Raw genomic sequence first — 26,123 nt, 5'->3', positions numbered from 1 at the left:
AAGTGCTGCAAATGTCGAAGTGCCTTAAACCTGCATTTTATCTAAATTCCAGCAGAGGGCACTCATAATGAGTTTATCGTCTCAATCTGAGTTTTAAGTCCTCTGCAACAAAATATGATGTTAATTTTTTGAACAATGGTCTCTATTTGAACAAAGAAAAGAAGGTGATAAAGAAGGGGGTGTTTTAGGGCGTGGCTATGATGGGATTACCAGTGAAAGTGTGTAACGTAACAGAGTGTAAAGACTCCTCTCTCGTGTAAAATTATTACACCCGCAACCAGGATGACTGCGCCCTTAATGGCAAACTCAATGACTCGCAGATCTCTACAAACCAATGGGTGATGTCATGTAATGTGCTGTCCATTAATATACAGTGTATGGTCCTAACACAAATATGTAGTGAAAACTTTGAAGCATTTTGAGTTCACAAGAATGGGGGGGAAATCCGTCAGAATACAGAATTTTATTCTATTGTTGCAACCGCTTTGAAACAGCATGAAGACATTCATCCTGGTGAAGAAAATCTATACAAAGTACAACTGAACAGTTACATTTCAAAATAATGAAAAAGTAATATGTTAGATTTCATAACCTCAATATTTCTAACTGGCCCCTAGTCTCCTGGAGTTTATGTGTGTACCCTTAATCCTATGGTTTTAACTTGTTTATAGTAACTATAACTGGATACAAGTGCAGTCAAAAATGTTTAGATCTGAAAAAAAAATTGATGGAAAACAATCATTGTGAAATAATACTGACTGTGCTAAATTGGGGAGTTAAAGAACACAACAAGACATCAGACAAAGAGGCCATTTAAGTGCTATTCCCTGAACCGTGCGTTTTGTTTCAGCAGTGTAGTTTTGAGACGCGCCCTAACTCACAGTCCTGAAGCCAACATATGATACTGCGGTAACTGTTCAGATAAAAATGAGCTCGTAGCTCTTTTCCTACATTTCCGGGAATGTGAACTTCTTCCTGCTTAAATACAAGTATGTTTCGTTTGTAACCTCCCATGCCTTAAACCGGTTTTACAGATGAAACATACGTCAACGTTTGCTACTTCTCGGTGGCTCGCAACCTTTAACTGTCCGTAACGTTAACCGTCTAAATTTTCCGTAATGAAAAGAAACGGCGCCTATAGGTTTTTGTCAGTTTTCTCGTTCTTCGTTGTTTGCGCGTTCTTGCTTTTATTTTGGTACTTTATATTTTACTCAATGGTACATGCACCTTAAGCTACAGACACACTTCTTTAGCCGCTAAGCTAAGCTGGCTAACTACTTACCCACACTGCACTGCTGTATTGACAAGTCCTGTGATCACATGATCAACTTGACCAGGAAGTAAGGATTTCTGGTAAGTGGTCAATAGTCTCTGGCTATTATACATCCATTTTGCAAGCCTCAGCATATTACAGTTTGACACATGATATGTTTGACGTTAATTTATCTGGTTTGAAACCCAGTTATATCGTCATATTGTGAATTGTTTCCTCGGAGATGCTCGTCGTGTTTTAAACCGTTGAGAAGTTTAAGCTTACAAAGCAAATAATTTCAGTACGTGGTCTGTGTAACGTTAAAATCACGATAAAGTACATGCAATTTATACATGGATTAACTTTAATTTACCATTTGAAGCTTCACAGTTCTATACACGATCCTTAAAGTGTTAAAGGGGTTGAGGCACTTGGTGCCACATTTTTGTCAATAGATAACCCAAATAACCCAAGATTGGCAGGGCTTCAGTTTACATGTTTTCTTGATATAAACAACCGGATTTGCCAACATGTTATCAAAACGTTGACATCATTACTGTTAAAAAGTGGCATAACAATGGAATGTGCACAAAGGATCCTTTTTAGATGAACCTATATCATTTTGAGACTGCCTGACATTAATCTTTTGCTGAAATCACTAGTTACCGCAGAACCCAACATTGTTTATTTAGTCTGACCAATAGCCACAAACCCCAAAGTACTCTTGGCCAGGATATTTTATGTCTTTGATGCTATGAAAAAGTCCAGCAAAGTGCTCCACAATACAACACATCTCTTTACCCTTTTTGTGAATGATTTCAACAGTAATTTAGTTTTGGCACAGACTAGCAGATCGTTAGAGATAAACTCCATGAGTAGGCTCACTTTCCCATAACAAATGCACTTGTTGATACATCTATTTATTTTTTTCATGCTTTACCAATTAACTGATTGGTGAACTGACTTAATTGGCTGACTAATTTATCTGAATAGTGTATACTTTTACTGTTAACATCACTGGCTTATGTATTAAACTGTACCATCAGAGGTCATTAACTCAGCACCTTTATACAAATTTGTTTTATTGTGGGTAGTAGAGCCAGTCCGATACATTGGTGGGCTGATTCTAGATATTTTCCAAACTATCGGTATTGGCATCTATAATGGCCAATAAATGAATGTTTAAAAAATAGAATAAAGACGGACGAAACACCCTTTAACCAGTATTGTTGCCGTTGTATAGTTTGTCTACCAGAGGGCGGTCTACAACGTCCCTGTTGGCAACTCTTTGATTTTTGTTGTTGTTACTGGGTTTTTGTTCAGAAGGACTTTAAAGTTTCAAATCTTAAGTTTAATACAATTTATTTATCAGAACGTTAATATATTCTGATGTTCCTCTGATCTGTTGTGACAATAAAACACACAAGTTTATTTTTAAACTGCATTATCATATTATTTTAGTGAGGACTCATAAATAACTACAAATAAATAACGCATTTCTGGATTAAAAAAAATATATATATATATATATATATATAGGCCGATATATCAGCATATCGGATTTTTAAGTCACCAAATATTTGTATCCATATCAGCCTTAAAAATCCTTTATTGGTCGGGCTCTAGTGTGTAGCCTATGTGTTAAGCCTGTTAGTTGGTTGCAACAGTAGTGGGAAATGTAACCATCATACTGAAAGTGTATTGTATTTTATTGAAGGTACGACCAATTATAGAGCCTGCAACTCATTTGTAACCCACAACTTTTTAATTTCACAGCTTATAGTACTTGCGCTTCCTGTTAGGAAAGTTGTGATGGCATCTGATACCAGTGAAGCAGCGTCCTCCCCTCCAGACATCAAGCTGCAATTTGCTCCGTTCAGCAGTGCTCTGGAGGCAGGTTTCTGGCACCAGCTCACTCAGAAGAAACTCAACGACTACAGATTGGACGAAAGCCCCAAAAGTATCAAAGGATATTACTACAATGGTGAGTGGTAAGATCAGATGTTAACGTTGTAACAATGACTCTTCAGGTTTATCCCACTTTTTGACAATTCTAGAAAGAATTTCATAAAAATATTATTTAAGCAGTGTTACACACATGTTGCAAAGTTGAGGCACTTTTGCTCATGTTTAAAATAACTTGACCAAAAAATGGTTAACTATTATACTCACATTTCTGTCCTATAGGTGACCCACTTGGTTTGCCCACTCGGCTCACATTGGAGTTCAGTGCATTTGAAGTGTAAGTATGATGCTAACCTAATCCTTCTTCTTGTGATATTTAGTCTTTAAAAGTGCAATAAAAATACAAATGTGAAATACAATGGTTGAGCCACCAACAAAAACACAATTTCCCTGCTACCGCTCTCAAATAAGTCTTATAATAATAGTAAATAATATAAAACAAGTCAGCTAAAGTTATTAATGGTTTCTCATGCTCTAAGAGGCTGGATTTACATAATTAATTTTGTACACTGCAATTTGTTCAGGAATAAATCAGTGTTAGATTTCAAGATCTCTAGAAGTCAAATATAGGTAAAGTTAAACATTCCATTATGCGTCAAAATGATGTGGTCAAGATGCAATTACTGTGGTGGTTTCCTTTTTTAAGCTTTTTAACTGTGTTGATACATTATGAGTGAAGGTTTAATTGTTAGGGAATTATAAATCAGGGGATCTTCCTTTTTAAAGTTTATTAGCCAGTTCACTTTAAGGTTGAGCTAAATTTGAATCAGCTCCCACTTTCCTGTCATTTGGAAGCCATCAATATAGCAAAATGTAGCACGGTGCAAACAAAACAAGTACAGTTAATACATACAGTTTAATAAAAACGTATTATGTGTTTTGCTGTCAGGGATGGCCCAACACCAGCCCGTTGCTGTCCAGCTATTGGAACGCTGTATAACACCAACACTCTTGATGCCTTTAAGACCGCCGATAAAAAGGCTCTGCTGGAGAAAGAGGCTTTGGAGGTAAAAGACATACAATAGGAGTTTATTTTTTGGTGACACACACATTTGCATACAGGCATAGGTAAGGAATTTCCGTAGACACCAAGGCACTAAGTTGACCAGATGAGAATTAAATTATTTAATCAATGCAATTTTTCACCTTTTGTTTTGTAGATGTGGGATGCTATACAGTCTGGAGCTGCATTAAAGGACCCATCCCTCCTCTGCAAATTCATCCTCCTGACCTTTGCTGTGCGTATAAACAGCATCTTATTAATGTTTTTTTTAAAAAAATATTTATGACTTCATGTGTGACTTTTTTGGATCGTCTTTTTTAGGATTTGAAGAAGTACCATTTCTACTACTGGTTCTGCTTCCCAGCACTCTGTTTCCCAGAGGGAATAAAGATTGTCCAACAGCCGTCCGCCCTAGAACAAGTTTTCTCAGCAAAACAGGTTGGCTTTTTAGAGATCATTAGATATTATATTATAACCACTGGAATGAATATCTTGGACTGTACATTTTGAAATTTGTCTACCGGTGAGTGAATACTTTTAAGTACCTATTTACTAACGTAAGTTTCATTGTTCTCATTTTACAACAAAAGGTTGCACAATGAATTGGTAGTTGTAATCCCTTCATGCTCCACACACACGTAGAACATACTGTATGATGTTCAGAGTAAATACTTTTGGCTGACAATTTTCATTGACATTAGCTGTTTCCCTGTAAGTTACATCTTTTCCTAGAAAATGAGGTGGTTGCAGCCCTCAACACTCTGTGGGCTATATAATAGTATAATGAAGTGAAGTGTTACAGAGTGAAAAAGCATCATTATGAAAAATGACTCATGAACAGCATGACGCCAGCTACAGGCCATAGCGTCTCCATTCTAATGTCTCTGTCCTCTGCAGTTAATAATAGGGATTCGTGAGCCACCAACCTACCAAAGTTCCATCAGTTCAACGCTAATATCGAGCCACAATCACAACATGACTTCACTGACCTCAGTCTCTGGCAGTCTTGACTTTGATGAATTACAATATCTACTGTACTGTAAAGTATATGTATATATACAGTGTGTGTGTGTGTATAGATATATATAGATATAGATATCTATATATATCTATATATATAGATATATATATCTTTTTCTAGTAGAGGGCATTGAATATAAAGAGTAGACGCACTAAACACTTACAGTGTATATTTTCATAATGGCTCACATACTTTGCACAGCAAGACTTATCCTTGTAATGAGTGCTATAACACCCAGCATGGATCCTGGGCGCTTTCTTTTAGAGGTTTTCCAACTGGTTAGAAACCCAATTCACGCTGGAAAGATTATATATTTCATCTGGTTTGGGAACGCCTCGGGATTCCCCAGAAGCAGTATCTGGACTACCTTGCCTTGCATCCCGCAACCAGGACCTGAATAACGGGCAGAAAATGAATGGATTTTTATTTATGATTGCCCTTTAAATGCTGTATCTATTTACATGATGGATGGTGTTAATGCACAGAACAGAGTTTCTATAATTATAGCTGACTCCTAATTATTTCTGTCTCAGATCACAGCCTTGCAGGAGGCCTATGATGTCTTGTGCATCAAAAGCGGGACCACTGCAGTGCCATACTTCCTAATGAAGTACACAGATGACACTGTACAGATGGCTCCACTTGGAGACTGGGACTCATTCTTCACTGATACTAAGAAGGTACTTTTTCAGTTTGTTTTCTGGGGTTTAAAGATGCATTCTGTAATACTGACAACTAGCGTTGAAAATGGTTACTGCAGTATAAATTGTCCAATGTCCCACAATGTCAATGTTAACTAGTTAGCTAGTCTTTCATTTCCAAACAACACATTACTCCACAGCGCAGCAAAGTGGCTGTGTTAACAGTCATAAAGCCTGTGTTCTCATGGAGCTCTGTACCCGCTGACAGTCACCCTTTCACGACTTAAGATTACTGCAACGACCACTAAACACACATAGAACACACTGTATGATGTTCAGAGTAAATACGTTTAGCTGACAATTTTCATTGACATAAGCTGTTTCCCTGAAAGTTACATCGTTTTCTAGAAATGAGGTGGTTGCAGCCCTCGATACTCTGTGGGCTATAGAATAGTATAATGAAGTGAAGTGAATTGTTACAGAGTGAAAAAGCTTCATAATGAAAAATGACTCATAAACAGCATGACGCCAACTACAGGCCATGGCGATTTGTCCATCTTCACCCTCTTTCCCGTCTCCCTTCTTATTACTCAGTCCTTTAAAGGTAATAATAGGGATTCGTGAGCCACCAACCTACCAAAGTTCCATCAGTTCAACGCTAATATCGAGCCAGAATCACAACATGACTTCACTGACCTCAGTCTCTGGCAGTCTTGACTTTGATAAACTACAATATCTACTATAAGAAAGACCCAGCCCTCTGTACCGGACTTTCTGAACCCAGATCATAGTCACTGTATGTCGGAAATGGACGCTGAACAGAAGCAGGGGAAGAAATTTTGGCAGGGGGGAGATTTTTTCTACTTTCCTGACCCCGATATGTATACAATTCAAATAAACATATAGCATTTCTTACATATGATTATAACTTTGTCTAAGTTAATGTGTAGTTGTTGCTTGATCTACAATATAATTTACTAAAAGCAGCTTGTCTATACACTGTACATTACACATTACGGTTTCATGTAAGGTTGTAACAAAGCGGGAATCATCTTACTGACCAACATATCACAACCGTGCAGCTGGCTATGGTTATGTTAGCCATAGTAACAGTCCATAACACACAATACATTGCAGAGCGACCATGGAGAAGGTAGGCTGTGTCCCTATTCAACAATTCCGGCTGCATGGTTGATTTGCCAAAGTTAAATTGCATGTTTTTGTCATTAGGAAGCCAACTTGTGGTTTCTCTGGTGTCTGTCACAGTAAACAGCCGTGGCCCTCTTGCCTGGATTTCCGGTAGCATTAGCAGTCAGCATCACTTCACCAGCTGTGTCTCTGTTATTTTGCGAGTAACTAACTTGAGTACTCTATCTAATTTATTAATATATATATATATATGGATATAATTATCCAACTCAGTGTCCTTTTTGGTTCAAGTTATCTTCATATTCAAATGCGTCTCCAATATTTAACCGTGTTTTACCACGTCTCTGGTCATGCAGATGTTTAGAAAGATGCCAGTTTTTTTTTTAAGGTTGGGTAGAATGAATCTTCACCGGTAATCCAATCAATTTGGTTGCTGCTACGGCTGCAGCACAATGTTTTTGCGTGTTTACGTTTCGTGTTTGGCAACCCAGGTGTCAAATGAGCAGTTGGGGCTTAGCATTTTTGTCAGAGAAGAAAGTATTTCAACTTCGCATGTTTCCTTATTATCTGATGATGTGTTGTGGTCATTTTTGGATTTATTACAGTAAATATTTGACATTTTGGACCTTTTAAAGCAAGCTTTCTAAGATTCAAGTACTGCAGGATTCCTCTGTTAAGTACTTTTGTGGCCCATCCCTACCATCGGATTAAAGGATAATTTATTACACTCACTGTCATTCACACACATTTTGGTTACGTAAACACACATTGTTTGGGTTTTCTAGGTTACTGTGGCCGTTTATGATCCGTGTACTCTGTCCCAACATCCGGGCTGGCCTTTGAGAAATCTGCTGGTCCTCTTAGCTAATCGATGGTAAGTGTGTGTGTGTGTGTGTGTGTGTGTGTGTGTGTGTGTGTAGTGTGTGTGTGTGTGTGTCTGTGTGCGCGCGTGTGTGTGCTCGTGTTTTTGTATGTGTTGTGTGTTCTCAGAGGACTCACTGTGCGTTTTCAAACACTGTTAACTTTATATGGGCACAAAGCCAAAAAGTAAAAGACAGGAAATCTCTGCTTAACTAATTTTCTGAATTTTCTGATCTTTTTGTCTTCAGTTTATTCTTAAAAGAAAATAGTACAGGTGCCAACCTTAAATCTATCTACATCTATCTATCTATCTATCTATCTATCTATCTATCTATCTATCCTTCTATCTATCTAAATTGATGTTAATGTCTGAAAATTAATGAAAACATCACATCATAAAATTGCGGCATCATTCAGAAATGTCACTGCATGGATTATCACAGCATTTGGGTCTGCACGTTTCACTTCTGCAATATAGTTCAGTTTGAGCCTCTGGGTTCAGGTCGACAATCATTTTTTGTTCTAATTTTCCCCAGAGAGCTTAGTTTTCCTGGCACTTGTCTTGCTATTTCAGATTTTTATTGCATAATTATTTTTCATGGAAACAAGGAACTCCCATAGGGACCAGATAAGCAATAGTGTTTGGTGATACTAATGGCTTATCGGCAAATATCTTAAGACTGTTTAGACCTCACACTCAGTAGTTAGAGGTGTTCTCGAATCCAATATAAACCTCATCAATCTTGTGCTTGACTACACTTTCTCTTAGTGTTAAATATAAACTGTTGATTTACTTATGATGAACCTATTGAGTTGTTTCACTGGGGTTTGATTTTATAAAGTGAGTGTGGTCATTTAGTACCATATTAGGGGAAATAAATGGCTTGGCATGTGGATTTGTGTTGACCATAGTGTGGTTAGTGCTCCTTTATCTGGATATTGTTTTTTTTATATGAGAGAGAGAGAGAGAGAGAGAGAGAGAGAGAATCCATGTTAAGTTATATTTCTGAGATTTTATGTTTATTTCAAGTGGACACTTTAGAGCTTCTAATCTGTGCAGGCCGTGTGTTATTTTCAATTTTGTGTTTTGCATAATCTTTATTTGTGTGTGTGTGTGTGTGTCAGGGGCTCTAAGCTGGACACAGTAGAGGTGCTGTGTTTCAGGGACAGAACTCTGCAGGGAAGCCGCTCCATTCAGCACAGTGTCATCTTTAAGATAAAACTACCTGAGCTTGCCCTCAATTCAGGTAACTTGTGTGTGTGCGTGCATGTGTTGTCTGTTGTGTATGGTGATGTAACCTGTATGTGTGTTGCTATGTCCCATGTCTTTGTCTGAATGTGCAGTTGTTCTTTGTCCATCTGAAGTATGTGTGTGTGTGTATGTTAACTGACTCACTAACCTCACTCTTGTCTTAGTTTCCACTAAGCCACACCAATCTTACACAGCTTCTTCATTATTCCTTTATCTGTTGAATAAGGTATTCAAGAAGAATTTAAATGGTAACAGCAGGGTGGGAAACAGGGCGAAGGTTTTCGGTGACTTCAGATGAGGTGTCTTTGTTTACCTCAGTCTACTGTTTCAGCACATTGTGACTTTTAATGAACTCACAGAAGATGTATTCATGCAACAAAAAAATGATTCAGCTATTCTGTTTGGTTTTGCATGGACAAATCTGGTATTGTTTTAAAAGGGATTAATTAATCTACCTCAGCTCAGCCCAACTCTCAGATATCCCAGGCTCAGTTCAATCTGTTTGAATTGTCCATGTCCAGACATGTCCAGTAAACAAGAGTGCTGATGCATGGGGAGAAATAGAGGGCTGAGTGGACCAGAAAAAGAAAGGGAAATGTTATGCTGTTAAATTGAGCAAATAAGTTGTAATAGTTTGAGTGCAGCTCTACACTAAAATACAGCATAGCCTGGTTCGGGCCGCAGCAATCTGTAACATATACTGCTGTTTGTGAACGGTGTTTTCTGTTAGAGCTGGTAACTCCCTTTGGGGTGGACTTTAGGCCTTTTTACTTTGTAAATCAATAAGATGCACAAAAAGATATATAACACAATAAAGGCAAGAGAAAAGCCAAAAAGCATAATATGACCACTTTAAACAAAATAAAAAACATGTGTTTCTCATCTGTCCTCTAATGTACAATAACAGCTATTGATAACATGGTCTGTGTATATTCCAGAATAACTAGGGCATTATCCCTGAAAAAACACATTGCTGTCGCATTTTCTTAATGTGTTTTTAGTGCTGTGAACACTGAAATACCATTTACCTCCATTGTGTTGTGATGGATGTATAAATGTCAGTAATAGACTCATCAAAACTTGAGCAAATAAAACCAAAATTGCTGTCAAAGTGACAATATGTGTATTTGTTATTTGGGGGGGCTTTAATGTTTTGTTGCTTTTCTGAAAACCGGACATTTATTGTTTATTTTACATTGTCCCACTTTTACACTGATGTCTTTTGTTGTCACAGGATGTCCTAAGAGTGTAGGTTGGGAGAAAAACCCAAAGGGGGCCATGGGACCCAGGATGGTCAACCTCAGTGAATGCATGGACCCTAAAAGGTAATAAACACAATACAAATGTGTTTAGGTGTAAGGGTGTAACTGCGTGCATGCTTTGTCATCTGTTGCTGTGAAAAGTTAAAGCAAAACAACTGTGTTACCCTATGCAAGTACGGGAACGCAGATGCTTTTAACTACTCTAGATCGATTTCAGGCGTCCTTGCCTGAAATCAATAATAATCACACTTCATACCTTGTATTAAATCACTTTAACATCTTCACTTTATATATTATATGAGTCTGGACAGACAGGGGTGTACATTGCAACTTGACTGGTTGGGAGCTATAGAACCGCAAGGCGGCAATTTTAGTTTGCTCCTGTGGACATGATTAGCTCTATCTCACCCACCTGACAACTGACGCTTCCTCCATAGCGCACGCACAGTATGTTTCCCTGGGACACACGTTTGTGTCATGTGCGGTGCCGCTCAGTATAGTATAGTATAGGAACCCATGTTAAAGTTGACTAAAAAGAGGAATAAAAAAAGCATCTTTTGGAAATTGATCTTAATGACTTCATTAAAGAAAATAGGAGTAGAAAAAACCCAACCTTTTAAGGGCACCAGTTTTCTTTGTGAATGAATAATGCATGTAAATAAATGTTCTTTCTTAAAATACAGGGGGCATAAGTATACACACCCCTATGTTAAATTCCCATAGGCAGGCAGATTATTATTTTTAAAGGCCAGTTATTTCATGGATCCAGGATACTATGCATCCTGATAAAGTTCCCCTGGCCTTTGGAATTAAAATAACCCCACATCATCACATACCCTTCACCACACATAGAGATGGGCATGGGTCACTTTCCATAAAATCCTCTCTCAATGCAAATCAGACTAGTTAGTAAGCTAACTGAAATAAAACCAAGCCACTCTCTATGTATGATGAAGGCTTTGTGATGATGTGGGGTTATTTTAATTCCAAAGGCCAAGGATCCATGAAATAACTGGCCTTTAAAAAAAAATCTGCCTTCCTCTTTAGGAATCTAACATAGTGATATATATACTTATGCCCCCTGTATTTAAGGAAGAACTTTCATTTATTCACAATACATTATTCAGTCATAAAGAAAATTGGTGCCCTTGAAGGTTGGATTTTTTCAATTATTTTTAATTAAGGCATTAATATCAGTACCCAAAAGTTTATTTTTTTAGTCAACTTTAGCATGGGTTTCTAAACTTATGAGCAGCACTGGACCATGTTTCGGGCAAAAGAGGGTCTTCAGTTGTCTCTATTGATTGTCTGCAGGCTTGCAGAGTCATCAGTTGATCTGAACCTGAAGCTAATGAGATGGAGGCTGGTTCCTACCCTGGATCTGGATAAGGTGGTCACCACAAAGTGTCTTCTACTGGGAGCTGGGACTTTGGGCTGCAATGTAGCCAGGACTCTTCTGGTACGGGTGAAAGTATACATGGATGAATCAACAGACATAGATTTAGGATAAAAGTATGTAGGAAGTTGACGCTGTATTTTTAGGGCTTAGCAAATTGTGTAAAATCGAACATGACCATTATGGTTTTAGCAGTTCAGTGTGATCTTGTCTTTTAAACCTTGTTTAATTAGCAGGTTTCTGTGTTGTTTCTGCTTTAATAGCACCAGACAGCACACTCATCAGAATGTCAGCATCATTATTTGTTACAGAAGATTGCAAGAAGAAGAAGTTTTTTTTTAAAAAGAACACTAACACTGGAGAAATATTCTGTTCTCCACAAACTCTTCCAGTGTCACCTGTCAGCGGCCTAACTCAACATGACACAACTTAATAGGATTAACCTGGATCACTAACTCTAAATGACACTTTAATTTCCCCCACATTCTATAAACCTGAACCGAATTGAAAGTGTCTTGATTAATGTGGGTTGAACTTTTGAATGATCTTGATGCAAAACCCAAAAATAACATTAAGAAGCTATGCTGCCTGAAGACACAACATCTACAGACATAGTTCAATCAACTCTTGCTATGGGCATTTTAGGAAACAGTCCAACCTGTCACTTTAATTGACTCCACAATCAAAAATACAAGTGGTTAAATTGCCAGTGTACATATGATTGGCATTCGTGGAGAGCAATTAGTAACTGCTAAGTTGGGATTTTGATTAACTATTTATTGTTTTATTTATTTATTGTCTTGGCAAAAGTTACAGTGCAGTATAATAAATTAAACGTTATAGAGCATTTAAAAACAGTTAAAAATATAGAAGTCGATAAAATGGCATGTTTTCAGGAAAGATGGGACAGATAGCCTCCAACCAAATTAACCTGCTATCCAATCATGTTTTTTAAAAGCTCGTCTTCTCCCTTGACACCCTAAAACCTGTCCATGTCTTACTGGCTGAACTAGAAAAAAAAGTGGACCATGGAATTTGCTGGATACTGTAAACAGATTGACCTAGTCTTGCCTGAGTCATTCACATCAGATTCTCATAGAAGCTGTACGGTATTACAATTTATTTCCATCTACATTTATTTCTTTCCTGTAAGCTGGTCAGAGGCTGTGAGTTATGTTAACCCTAAAATTGTTAACTTGTAAATGTTTTTGTTTTACTCATTGTATGAATATTTGTTTAGCTTCATGACAGCATAATTTAGGATTCTGTGATTTTTATCCGCAGATTTTCAATAGTATTTCCGAAAACACTTGAAATAATATAATGCTTAAGAACCTATTGTCATTCTCTGTGTTTACTGTTGTTCTGTATTACTAACTAGCCAGCATATTAATGGGCAAACTTTAACTGCTTTATAATATGAATTATTTACTTGCAGAAATTCCTGTACAGGGAATGCATCTCAAAAACTTCAGTCAGTCAATTCCTAAACGTAACCCGTACTGCGTTATGGGTAATGTAGTATAACTAAATGTAACCTTTTAATCAACAATTTACATCAAATAAGAATGATGCATTCATGTCCCTCATTAAAAATATTCTAATCAGTATTTCAAATTACACACCTTACAATAAACATTATTTGCGACATCCGTAAAGCGATCAGATCCAAAGGGTTAGTACTCTGTAAGTTTTTCAAATATTTTTCCTACACTACAACCTACTTGGACATCTGTTTTATTTGGCTCACAATTTATAATTTTAGGCCTGTATAATGGGTTACCTTGAATGCAATGTTTGTCCCATTTTTACTGACTGTAAAAATAGGACTGTAAAAAAACTGCCTAACTGACTACATTAGGGTGTTGCCAGTGTATGGCGGCCTGCATTTATAATGTTCATTTTAATTCATGGTTGTAAGCTGTATGCTTTTTTGTGCTTGTTATTTACAGTTCTGAGGGCACTTTAGACACTTTTTCAGTCAGTTTAGTCATAGAAAATGCCCTGATGTAATGTTATTGATAGTGTGGCTCCATGTCTGCATAGTGATATAAATACATACATAATATCCCAAGGTTGTTCTAACTGCTACGGATGCATCCATTATTTAAAAATGAAAATGGCAAGTATTCATTTTGAGCAAAACACAGGGTACACAACCTCTCACTCAATGTCACTGAAGCGGCTTGTTAACTGCTGTTTAGGACAATGCTCATGTCAGTGGGAAGTTGTTAAGTATTTCAAATGAATGTGTTTGAAAATACGAATAATGTTTGTCTTGTGTTCTCCAGGGATGGGGAGTGAGACACATCACATTTGTAGACAATGCAAAGATCTCATACTCCAATCCAGTTCGACAGCCGCTCTATGAGTTTGAAGACTGTCTTGGAGGAGGGAAGCCCAAAGCCATGGCAGCTGTTGACCGCCTCACCAAAATCTTTCCCGGTGTGGTAAGTATGTAAAATCAAATGAAAATCCCTAAGCTGTGGAATATGATCTCTCTTTGTTTGATGATGTCTCTGGAAATTTGAGATTGTATCATTTAGGAAACTATCCTTTGTCTTTAATATTTATTATAGAGTTGACAAGTATTATGGTTTTGTTGATTTGTTACTGCTGTGTAGCAGGTTTTGCACAACGTTACTGCTGTACAACTGCATTGACATCAGAATCAGAATTGTATTAATACTTATAATCGTATTCCTAAGATATATAATTATATTCCTGTTGGATTGTATTGCTCTTGGATTGGTTGTGTCTGAGATGTGATGGCCAAACGGTGCAGAAAATGAACAGTTACTTGCATATTAATACTGACGGTTTTATTACTTTGTTAATTGATGAGAGAGTGCTCTGGGGGAGATATTTCCTGTATGACTAAATGAAAAGCAGCCTAAAACTCACAGCACGTTCTCTTTTAATGTGAATGCACCCATCTCTTATTAAACTACTTAAATAACACAGACCGAATTGTTACATTGCTAAGCTAACCTAGGCATGATTCACGTGGCTCATTTTGCGATGATGACACACACACACAGACTCACAAGGCAAAAACAATATCAGCGTTGCTATAGCGACTGGTAAATATGAACACAGAGAGCAGAGAAATGCATAAATTGAACCAAGATAAGTCATTTCACACAAGGGTAAAGTTAAAAAAGTAGTAAGCAGATTTCTTAATTTGTCTGTGGACAAATGCTGTCCCCTGCCATTTACAGGATAGTTTGTTGTAAGTAAGTAAGTAAGTAAGGTTTATTTGTATAGCACCTTTCATAGATAAAAAATCCCCAAGTGCTTCACGGTAAAATGTAATACAATACCAACAAAGTACAATACAATGCATAAGACACTTTAAAAACAAATGGAAAACATAAAAACAAAAACCATAAAAAAAACCACGTCCAACTAATAGCCTGTTTGAATAGCAGCGTCTTCAGTTGCATTGGCAGCAACTTTTTTTTCATCTCAAATGTGGCAATCCTGGATTGTTTTGAAAGGCTTTTTCAGTAAATAATTTTTTTCCATTATCAGAATATTTTTGTCTTTTTTTCCTGCAAGTGAAAATTGAATATGATATGATCTCTATAACCTTAAATAACCTCCTTAATGCATAGCAACACTCACGTCAAAGTGAAATGAAAATTCAAGGCTTGGTTAACAGCTTGCACTCTTAAAACGTGAAGAGTGAAGGCAGCGGGCATCTGATTTAGTAAAAGTGGCCTTCTTTCTTGGTAAGATCTCAAACATTCATCTTTGCCCTTTTCTTTCCGTATCTTGACTATGCAATTACTCTTGGCATTTTCCTTTCCCTCACTGAGCCTGCAATCCATGAAGATAGTCACAGTAATAGAAGTTTTACAATGGACAAAAGAAGTCATTGAATATTTATGAATTGGTGATTCAAGATGTTCTTTTCATACTTACTCTACCATCGACTTATAGAGCAGAGTCAAATAGACACTGGGCTCAGGTCAGCTGTGGTGATGATGTGAGGACACATTGCTGTGTGGTGACTGCATCTGCTGTGCACCTACTTACCTGTCTAGACTATGTCACTTAGCAGAAAGCACACCCAAAAACATATTTGGTGTAGTTTTGTTTTCAGTAGCTGATAGGATCTGGTGGTTCTACATTTTTTGTTTATTAAAAATTAGATAATATTTCCGTGAAAAGGCCTTATGGAACATAGGGCCTCTTTTAACGTCCTGAAAATGCAAGTATCAAACGCAAGTTGCTTTGTGGGCGGATCTAGGGCGCTGTTGCTAATATACCGACTACGACCCTTGCGCCCCACGCAAATCTAAAATGGGTTGGTCTGAAGTAGCTACATTACTCATGGGTGTGGTTTTGGGCCTAACGTGCAATAAACCAGAGCGTTATTTCACATTCCCTTTCAAAGCAGGTGTGTCTTAATGCATCCATGGGCGCATGCAGTTTACAGCCAAGGAGACCAACATTTGCTATTGATTTTTCTTTTTGACTAAATGTAAATAAAGAAATGTCTCAAAGACATACTTTCAAATGTTTTGGGCTCACCCGGGGCGAGATTACCTCACTATAGACGATGCAGCTCTTCTGTCTCTGCTGCTGCTGAGGCATTTGGGTTAGGGGGAATCGGCACATGCAGTTTAACATCAGATTGCCTTAAGTCTTCTGATAGTTCCTCATTTATATCATCAACCCATCCACAATTCATGGAAATGTTGTGTAAAATAAGGTTATATTTGTGCTTCTATTTATATATGATTTGCAAAAATGGGAACTACTGGGTCCATGACCTGAGAGAAGCAAAGTGTATGCGTTGTGTAATTGCTCTACATCTGCTAAGAACGCACCCTTAAAATAGCCACTGGAAACGCGCCATTGACTTTAGACTAGGTTTTTCCTGGTTTGTGGCAAAATTGTTTTCTGAAACTGCAAAATAGCACTAGGAAACGTTTGCGCCGGAACACGTATACTCTTTTTGCTGAACTTTTCACTCTCTCGGGAGCACAAGTTTATTCCCTAATTTGACAACGTGAGTCGGTGGGCGGAAAGTCCACTATGCGTTGGGTGCAAAATAGGAATGACACATGCCTTGGATTAAAAAGTAAATTGCGCTAGGTTAAAGACAGGACCCAGTGTGGAAGTCTGTTAAAATAGTACTGGAACACATTTCATTGCATCCTATATACTGATTTAGACAGTGTTGCAACAGTGTGGACATGTATGTAGATGTAGAGATGCTATGTGTGTTGTGAAAATAAAAGCTTTTTGACACTTATGTCACACGTCGACTACAATGGCGTGTAGTTTTTTTCCTTTTGGAGGCATTTCAGCTTCCTCTTTTTTTAGATATAAACCGGTAGGGTAAAGAGAAGGGTTGACATGCAGCAAAGGTCCCTGGGCCGGACACAAGCCCAGACTGCTGCTAACTCAACCTTAATGGTACACACTCTAGCCAGTAAGATGCCGGGGAGCCCATGTGCAGGATTATTTATTTATCAATAAAACAGACTTTGAAAGATTTGGCTGTCCATAAAAAACTTGAAAATCTTCAGTCACGTTGCAATTTATTTATGATGCACATCATAATTCAAATTCAGCAATTTTTTCATCTATGCAAATCCACAGATATTGCAAACTTAAAACCAAAAATAAAACGTCTTTACATTAAGAGTAGTCAGCCTCAAACTTACTGTACATCTGGGATCAGTTTGTCAGCAGTGTTTTTTTTTTTTCTTTGTCTCTGTGTCTTCCTGCAGAATGCCGAGGGTTTCAATATGAGCATCCCCATGCCCGGTCACCCAGTGAATTTCTCTCAGGCCACTCTTTCCCAGGCCCAGACAGATGTTGAGCATTTGGAGAAGCTCATTTCACAACATGACGTGGTCTTCTTGTTAATGGATACGAGGGAGAGCCGCTGGCTGCCTACAGTAATAGCTGCCAGCAAGAGAAAGGTAAGAAGAACCGAACAGCGACACTCACTGACCAACACGGCCAGGGTCAGAGGTGTGCTTGTCAAGAACGCTGCACTTATCATATTTTCTGTGTAAACAATTAATCACAAGACAATGTGTAATGTAAAAGCAGGCACTTTCCCAAAAATCCAACCTTTTAAGGACACCAGTTTTCTTTGTGAATGAATAATGTATTGTAAATAAATTAATGTTCATCCTTAAAATACAGGGAGTATGATTATGCACACCCTGATGTTACATTACCATAGAGGCAGGCACATTTTTATTTTTAAAGGCCAGTTATTTCATGGAGCCAGGATACTATGCATCCTGACAGAATTTCCTTGGCCTTTGGAATTAAAATAACCCCAAATCATCACAAAGAAAACTGTAAAAAATCAGTGTGCTTACATTTTTTTTTTAATTAAGGCATTAAGATCAATTTTCAAAAGATGTTTTTTATTCCTCTTTTTAATTAACGTCAGCATGGGTGTGTAAACTCATGCAAGTCACTATATCACTCAACTCAGCATGTCTGCGCAGCTTTTTATTCCTGTTTAGCGCATTGTTTTGGTTTGCAGATTTAACTGCATGGCACAGTCAGTGTGACCTCTCCCATTCAATACTTTCTAGCTAACTTAACTAGCTGGTAAGCACAGTTGAACATAAGGCACCTGAAGGTTTAAGGATTAAGGATGTTCAATTTACACTCAAGTGGCCAGAAAGAGGATGTCAAGTGAATGTTATGTTGGTTTGTGTGTACTGGATGTTTAAATGAGGTAATTGTTTTATAGTGTACCATTAGCCAAAAACACTTTCTTCCGACCCCAAGTGGTAAAAAAGGACTTTAATGGATGCAACACACCTGACAACTGTCTGTAATTTTGCATTGTTACAAAAACATGTTTTATGTGCATCATTAAGATGGTGCTACTAAGCTTAATTAAAGCAATCAAGACTTTTTCAAGGCTTTCGTAATGTAAAGTTGTAACATTTTGTAACAATGTTAATCTGGAACTTGAAATTTAGAAACCCTTTCACTCGATGACAATGGCAAATTTTTCTGTTTACCAGTTGGAATTCTATTAGTTGCCAGGCAACTTTAGATTATTGAACATTGTGTAATTAATTTGTAATGCCTCCAGTGGTCTCACTGATGCGACTCCTATATAGCTGTATGCAGTTAAGTGTTTTTTGGGCTGCTGATTAGGTTTTCTTCATGTCCTGCTCAGCAGAGAGGTTATTTGGCCATTTGTGCTGTGGGGAAGATTTAAAGTTCACCGCAAACTGGCATCACAATTTATTTCCATTGCTCTAGTCTAAATGCTTTCAACATTGTAAAAAGCCTATTAATGTTTTATGTCATTGCTCTTCAAAATTATTCAACACTTTACAACAAGCTATTTAGTTAATTTGATTGTGTGTGTCTGTGTGTCTGTGTGTGTCTTTCCAGCTTGTGGTTAATGCTGCTCTTGGCTTTGATACATTTGTTGTGATGCGCCACGGCCTGAAGAAACCCATTGTCAGTCAGAGTGTTTCTGCAGGGGCAGACTCCTCTACTTCCTGTTCTTCTGCGTCTTCTTCATCTTCCACACCAGCAGGCTCGGCACCCTCTGTCCCAGGATCCTCTCTGTTCTCAAACATCCCGGGACACAAGCTGGGCTGCTATTTCTGCAATGATGTTGTGGCACCAGGAGATGTGAGAAAAACACACAGATAACAAGCATGCACTCAACTCATTAACTCCTGTAATGCACTTAGAACAAACACAGGCAACAAGTTATTCCATTTTAAGAATAAACACAAAGCAGGTATGATTCTTTGATATGTTTTATTCAACCAACACTCTATTGTAAAGCTTTGAATATTAACATTGGGCCAAATGACTACTTGTATGTGAAAGGTCTCTTGTGGTAAGGACTCTATAAATAATTAAAACCTAACTCTGCAGTTCCCTTCAGCTCTGTGGAGCCTTTTATTTTTAATTAGGGGTCCAAGCCCGAGGATGCGGGAACCGCAGTAGCAGCAAAGCAACACGCGGTTCACACAGCAGGGCTGTGGAACCCTGTTGTTTTGCCAAGGATTCTTCTTCTTCTTCTCCTCTTCCTCCTCCTCCTCCATTATTATTTTTCCCCGCGTAAAACTCCCACTGTAGCCTGAACCGTACATGGTAGCGGGGTGCCATTTTCAGGACTGTTCCGAAACTCCACAAAGACCTCAGACGCAAAAATTGACTCACTTCCACTACTAGGTGGCGCTATAGCAAAAACATTTATTTGGCCCTATAACTCCCAAACCATACATTGGATTTTTAAAAGCCATATATCTACGCGTTCTCTGGGTCCAACTGAATCTCGTGTTATAGGCCACGCACATTTCTGCCTACATTTATATGTGTGAAAAATCGTGATTTGTCAAAAACCAACTGCTGATGTCTTTGTATCCCTTACAGAAGGTTTTGTATCCAGCCTAGAAGCCTACAGGTTTTTGGGGGTCATTGTTCCATTAATCCATACTGGTTCATGCGCCTCTCCATATTTCCCGACGTTTTCCCCCGCCACCGTTTTGCTTTGGGTTCCACTTTCGTGCGCTCCCCGGGTCGTTGGGGACAACTTGGGCGGGGTGGGTTGGACTTGGATTTTCTCATTCACAACCTTTTTGAAAGCAATTGATCATTTGATTAAGAGGCACAGCCTGCTCTCACTAAAGTTGAGTTTGCTTTATGTTTAAATAGAAGTTGTAGATAATGTAATAAGGATACAAGTAGCTTTTGTTTTGTTTTGTCTATGGATTGAAGCAAAATGGGATAAAATATTGTCAAACACGTGCTGTCAAAACGGTGTCATTAATCAGCTGGTATAACAAAGCAGAACATGCTGAGAATGAAATTAAATTTGAACATAGTTTTTGGTATTACTGTAATAATTACACTTCAGTGTTTGTAGCCATGCTTGTGGTGTTGCTCTTTGGATCTCGGTTACTTTGTCCATTCATGTTTCCATCTGTCCGTTTTTGGTTTAGCCATTTAGTCCAGAGTGTAATATCCATACAAGTGTTAAATGTGCCATGCAATTTAATACTGACACTAATCATGAAACTAGCATGGCATAATTAATAGTCTTCTTCCCTGAAAGGACTTCCATACCAGTCATTGTGCAGCAAACTAAATAACATTTAACCAATAATCACTCACTTAACCTAAGCCACATGAATAACAGCCTCATCTATATCTGATGGAATGATTTTTAAATTGGTGTTAACCTAATTGCCCAAACGTCTAACTTTCTCTTTATTCCTTATTTCAGAATAAACTCTCGACATTAGGGTAATGAACCTGATGTCATTCTGTTCTTACTGTACATTGCAAGTCGTTTGATTTATTTTATTGTTGTTTGTTGTAAACAGTCAACCAGGGATCGGACTCTGGATCAGCAGTGCACAGTCAGCAGACCAGGCCTGGCCATGATTGCTGGAGCCCTGGCTGTGGAGATGATGGTGTCCATTCTGCAGCACAGTGAAGGGTAAGCACAACAGTCTTGCAAAAATAAATTGAATTTAATGTTATGCCAGTTTTAGGTTCGTTAGGGAGACGTGAAAACAGTGCCGATCATTTAAGGTGAGCCTCAGCATGGCTTATCCTGAAGCTTATCCTGAAATTACCCTGATGTTCTGTGGTTGACAGCGGCAGATACTGTCAAACCTTCCTCATCTTGATTTTTTTTTTTTTTTTTAATAAAACACATTAAGATTAGAATCCAATTAAAGATCCTTGCAATAGGACACTCACTTACCTTAGTGAGCCACCATGATCACCAGTAGGTTTTCTGATGTCTTCTCATCAGAAGTTTATGCTGGTACCTCACTCCAGACTCAACACTAAAGGAGAGTGTACCTTTTGAGTTTGTGGCTCCTAAACCTTTTAGTAAGCTTTCCATTCTTACTTTTACTTTTTGATGGAGTAGGACTGCAGCTGAGGTCTTACTGCACTGCAGGTAGTATCCTTAATTTGGTTGTAGCACAGCGCTCTGAATTTACTTGAGCCTTAACTGTAGAAGCTTTGTTGCAATTTATATTCTGTCTCTCACTTTTATGCTTCAAACGCTTGAACACTGCGACTCAGTCAGCTCTCAAGTGCACATGGCAATCTGTACAAGCTCGATATTTTCAACTCTTAAAGGGATTTTTTTCACACTGATGGGGACATTTTCATGCCTATTAAGTGTGCACAGATGTGTAATGAAAATGTATTTGTGTGTGTTTGACGGCTTTGGTGAAAGCCGCACTGAAGTGGTCGCTTGCTGGGCCTGATAAGACAGTCTCTCAGTGTTTTGAGATGTTTTAAAGCCGCTAGAGAGCTGCTCTGCCTATCCTGGATAAAAAGCTTTTTATATACAATCTGTACATGTATGGGTATGTAACTTTTTCCTTTACATCAATATCTCACTCTCTTAAATCTGCCCTCTCTGTGTTGTTGTTTTTCACACATAGCTGTGTTTATTCCCCTTTTAAATTCCCTTTTCTCCATCTCTGAATATCTTTCAAAAAAATATCACATCAGGATTAATGTTGCAGCAGTTTGATAGACATTTCTTAATTTTTAGAACCACTCTCTTTGAGCTCAGTGTACTTGATCTTTTGCTATCCATAGAGAGTCAAATCTTTTCAACATGGCTAGATTTACTGGTGAGCAACAGCTCTCAGATCTCATAGAACATGTAAAACCTTTTAATATTTGAGCAAATGGCATCTTCTAGTTCTCAATACAGGCCACAGGTTTTTGAACAATAGTATATTGTTCATATATAGTGTAGAATTGCTACATCTGTGTATAATAAAATAATCAGTATGCATGCATTAGGTTAATTGTTAGGCCCATACCTGACATATAATGTGTAATATCGTGTGATAGTTTGGGAGATTGATTGCATTTTTCTTTGTGTCAAATTTTAAATTCTAGTTTCAAACGGCATTGCATGAAACAGGTTTCTAAAGTTACTTTAGTTATGGTTTCATTTATATGCTAAAATGAAAACTGGAAAAATTCTAAAGTATATAATTTTCTCCCTCTCTTTCTCCAACCTCAGAGGCTATGCAGTGGCCAGCAGCAGTGACGACAGGATGAATGAACCTCCCACGTCTCTGGGTCTAGTGCCACATCAGGTCAGACACACACACACACACACACACATTTACATGTTTTATACTGAGGACACTTTATGCTGTTCAGCTATTCACCTTCACCTGCCTGCCTTGCCAATATTTCATTCTGAAATGGCCTTTTTCTTTCTTTTTCTTGTACAATTCTACTGAAAGGGTTGCTATAGATACTTTCAAGGTAGAACACTTTTCTATAATCTGTGTTTGTGCAGATTTATTTCAGATTTAGTTCCGATTTTGGAGTACATTTTTGAGAACACACACACTGACCAGGGTTGCATCTACAAACCAATTCTAATGGAGTTGGTACGTTTTGTAAAACGTAAATTAAAACAGAATACAATGGTTTATTTCAACCTATATTCAATTGAATACACTACAAAAACAAAATATGTAATGTTTAAACTGATTAACTTTATTGTTAGAAAAGATTCAGTCATTTTGTATTTGATGCCTGAAACATATTATTTTAACACATACTGTGTGTGTGTGTGTGTGTGTGTGTGTGTGTGTGTGTGTGTGTGTGTGTGAAGAAATAATGATGATCAGAGAGAGAGAGAGAAGTGCAGGATAGATAGTGTGGTAGGGTGTTGTATATATTTTGTATGGAATGCCTGTTCCTCCAGCTATCTACTGCTGTAACTGCTTGAGAAGCTGCAGGCTAACTTTTCTGTGGTCCCACAGTGGCAACGTGTGGTGGTTTGGAGAAACTACATTTATTTACAAGTGTCTGAACAAGTGCTAATATACAGTACACTCTCAACATTTTTGAGTGTTTTAAACCTTTTTTTATTTTGCAGTTGTATAGATAAATGTCACCTCTTTCAACTTTTGACTGTGAAATCTGTTCAGTTTTAAAACGTTTTAAGCACCCTCCCTAAAACTCACAAAGCTGTGTTTTCCCTCTGAAATCCATAGAGATTCTCTAATTTTTCACTTAATGTTCCCCACATAAGCAACAACATGCACCAGCACACACTCTAGGTGTCTGCCATGCAGTGCGACAACTGTTATGATTTTCCATGTACTATTATACACTGTAAAAAGGAGAGCTACTGTTCATGGTTGTATGAACAATTATAATAAGAAGCAGACACTAGCTGGAAACACATTTTATTTATTAACAATCCATGCATACATAAAACTCCTTTACTTAATTAAAAATTTTTTATAAAGGCAGTGCAGTTTTATGTACAGCTACTAGTCCGTTCAAGTCCATCTCATATTCCCACGCCCACCCATTGGTCTGACTCACCCTGCTGTTATCAAAAAATAAGAGGATGTGCATAGAAGAGACGAGTTGGGAAGCAATTAAAGTAATATATTGGTGACGAGTGAGCTTTCAACGTATGTAGTGTGTGTGTGTGTGTGTAGGTGCGTGTGTTTGTGCGTTATTTAGACAGTAATCAAGGTAATCAACTATGATCACTGTACCCATAAATAGGAGTAAAAGCTTTCAGTAGTGAGAGGTGTGAGGAAACTGTTTCACTGAAAAAGGTAGCCTATCTGGCACCAGAGGGCGCTCTCACCATGCTTTTAAAATGTAGAAAACATTACATGTCGAACTATCGCCAGTGTTTACTTATTTTGTACCGCTATATATTTACTCTTCCTTAAGGTATCAAGGGTACGTTATTCTCACAAACTGAAAACTCACAAACTGAAAACTTAATGTCTAGTGTTTGACGTGTTGATTCCTCTTCAACAGATCCGAGGGTTTCTTTCGAGGTTTGACAATGTCCTGCCTGCGAGCCTGGCCTTTGACAAATGCACTGCCTGCTCACCCATTGTAAGTAGCATATGTAATAACTGAATAGTTGAAATAATGTGTCTTCATATTGTAAAATCACATTTACTACAAAGACTGTTTTGACAGTAAAAGCAAGATTGACACAAAGATGCAGGTTCGGATTTACTTATCAGATTAGATTATGTTACTATGTAGCAACATTGTTTTGAAACACAAATTGCAGCCTTAGCAGAAATAGGGGGATTCCCATCTCTCCTGTTTCCACATTGTTAAGTCAGTGGAGCTGTGTTGAAATGTTGTTCCTTGAGGAATACTGAAGACACACACACACACACACACACACACACACACACACACACACACACAAAACCATGTGGTAATAATCAGGCAGCAGTTGTTCATTGTTGTCAGTAACTGTCGTATGAGTGGAATTAGCTCCCACTGCTGTATGTGCGCATGCATGTGTAAAGATGGGTTGTTGAAGGGTCCACATGTCCCAAATGAGCCAAGCAGGCTACGAGAAATTGCCTTTGTGTCTTTTTTACTGCGTTGGGATTGGTCCACAGCCAATTGGCCACTCATTGCCCCAGGTGGCCTTGTGGTAAGAGTGTCTATCAATGTGATTGGTTGGTGTACATTGGGGTAAGACCAGCGGGGGACCACAAGTTGGGGAGGGGGAAAGTAAAAGAGAGGGGGAAAGCAAGATTGGGAATGGTGGGGGGGATAAAGAGAGGAAGTGCAGGGCTGAAGAAAGGTTGTTGCAATGAGTGGAGGACTGGTTCCCTCTCTCTTTCTCCCCTGATCTCAATGCAGTCTTTGTTTCTATAAAGAGGTCATAAAGCCCCAAATCTATCACTTTCATGTGAAGAGAGAGAGAGAGAGAGAGAGGGAGAAAGAGAAAAAGAGAGAAACCTAAAGGCGCGGGGTTTAAGTTTAAAGTTTTTCCCCACCTACGCTGCTTCTGGAAAAAAAACAAAAAGTTGAAGTTTCATTCCACTTTAAGGTGTCATGTTTCTTCCTGTGTGACTGATGAGATTATTCTGTCTGTGTGGAGGGTTCATGAGGTTTGATAGGGATTTGGGGTTAAAGCCTGTGTAGTCAGGAACAATGAACAACATGAGCTGGGAAAGACAATCCTTTGGTGAGGCAAGGATTAAGGTTATGTAGTGAAAATGGTGAATATGTTTTGATTCCGTTAATCCCGCCCACACATTTTCCCTTTCTGTTCTGCCTTTGCTTATCTGTCTTTCAGTCTTTTCTTTTTTTGCCAGCCTCCTCCCATTTACGTCTCCTCTTTTCCTCTTTTCTGCATTACCTTCTCTCCCTTCCTGTTCTCCCTCCCCCATTTCTCTACTCCCTTTTGTGTGTGTCTCTGTCCATCCATCAGTCTGTTCACTGTAGTGTGTGTGTGTGTGTGTGTGTGTGTGTGTGTGTGTGTGTGTGTGTGTGTGTGTGTGTGTGTGTGTGTGTGT

At 38.2% G+C, this 26,123-nt stretch overlaps 1 protein-coding gene across 2 annotated transcripts in view; it reads left to right on the top strand.

The window, feature by feature from the left end:
- Positions 1–871: 871 nt before the first annotated feature.
- The window catches only part of atg7 (ATG7 autophagy related 7 homolog (S. cerevisiae)), a 55,409-nt gene continuing 30,157 nt past the window's right edge, over positions 872–26,123 (top strand). Inside the window, exons 1-17 of one of the 2 annotated variants that reach the window (XM_034868917.1) lie at positions 872–989; positions 3,029–3,236; positions 3,440–3,494; positions 4,107–4,224; positions 4,378–4,455; positions 4,542–4,658; positions 5,775–5,921; positions 7,817–7,905; positions 9,018–9,139; positions 10,379–10,469; positions 11,721–11,865; positions 14,094–14,252; positions 17,550–17,744; positions 19,198–19,443; positions 21,150–21,265; positions 22,829–22,904; positions 24,610–24,690. In XM_034868917.1, the coding sequence (XP_034724808.1) occupies positions 3,065–3,236; positions 3,440–3,494; positions 4,107–4,224; positions 4,378–4,455; positions 4,542–4,658; positions 5,775–5,921; positions 7,817–7,905; positions 9,018–9,139; positions 10,379–10,469; positions 11,721–11,865; positions 14,094–14,252; positions 17,550–17,744; positions 19,198–19,443; positions 21,150–21,265; positions 22,829–22,904; positions 24,610–24,690 (2,007 nt within the window). In that variant the 5' untranslated portion in view covers positions 872–989; positions 3,029–3,064. Of the gene's footprint in view, positions 1,354–3,028; positions 3,237–3,439; positions 3,495–4,106; positions 4,225–4,377; positions 4,456–4,541; positions 4,659–5,774; positions 5,922–7,816; positions 7,906–9,017; positions 9,140–10,378; positions 10,470–11,720; positions 11,866–14,093; positions 14,253–17,549; positions 17,745–19,197; positions 19,444–21,149; positions 21,266–22,828; positions 22,905–24,609; positions 24,691–26,123 lie in introns of both variants that reach the window. The other variant, XM_034868916.1, reaches the window with a different exon arrangement.

Source organism: Etheostoma cragini, chromosome 4, assembly GCF_013103735.1.
Source record: "Etheostoma cragini isolate CJK2018 chromosome 4, CSU_Ecrag_1.0, whole genome shotgun sequence".
NCBI lineage: Eukaryota > Metazoa > Chordata > Actinopteri > Perciformes > Percidae > Etheostoma > Etheostoma cragini.
The sequence above is the reverse complement of the archived record's forward strand: the minus strand, read 5'-3'. Positions and strand labels throughout refer to the sequence as shown.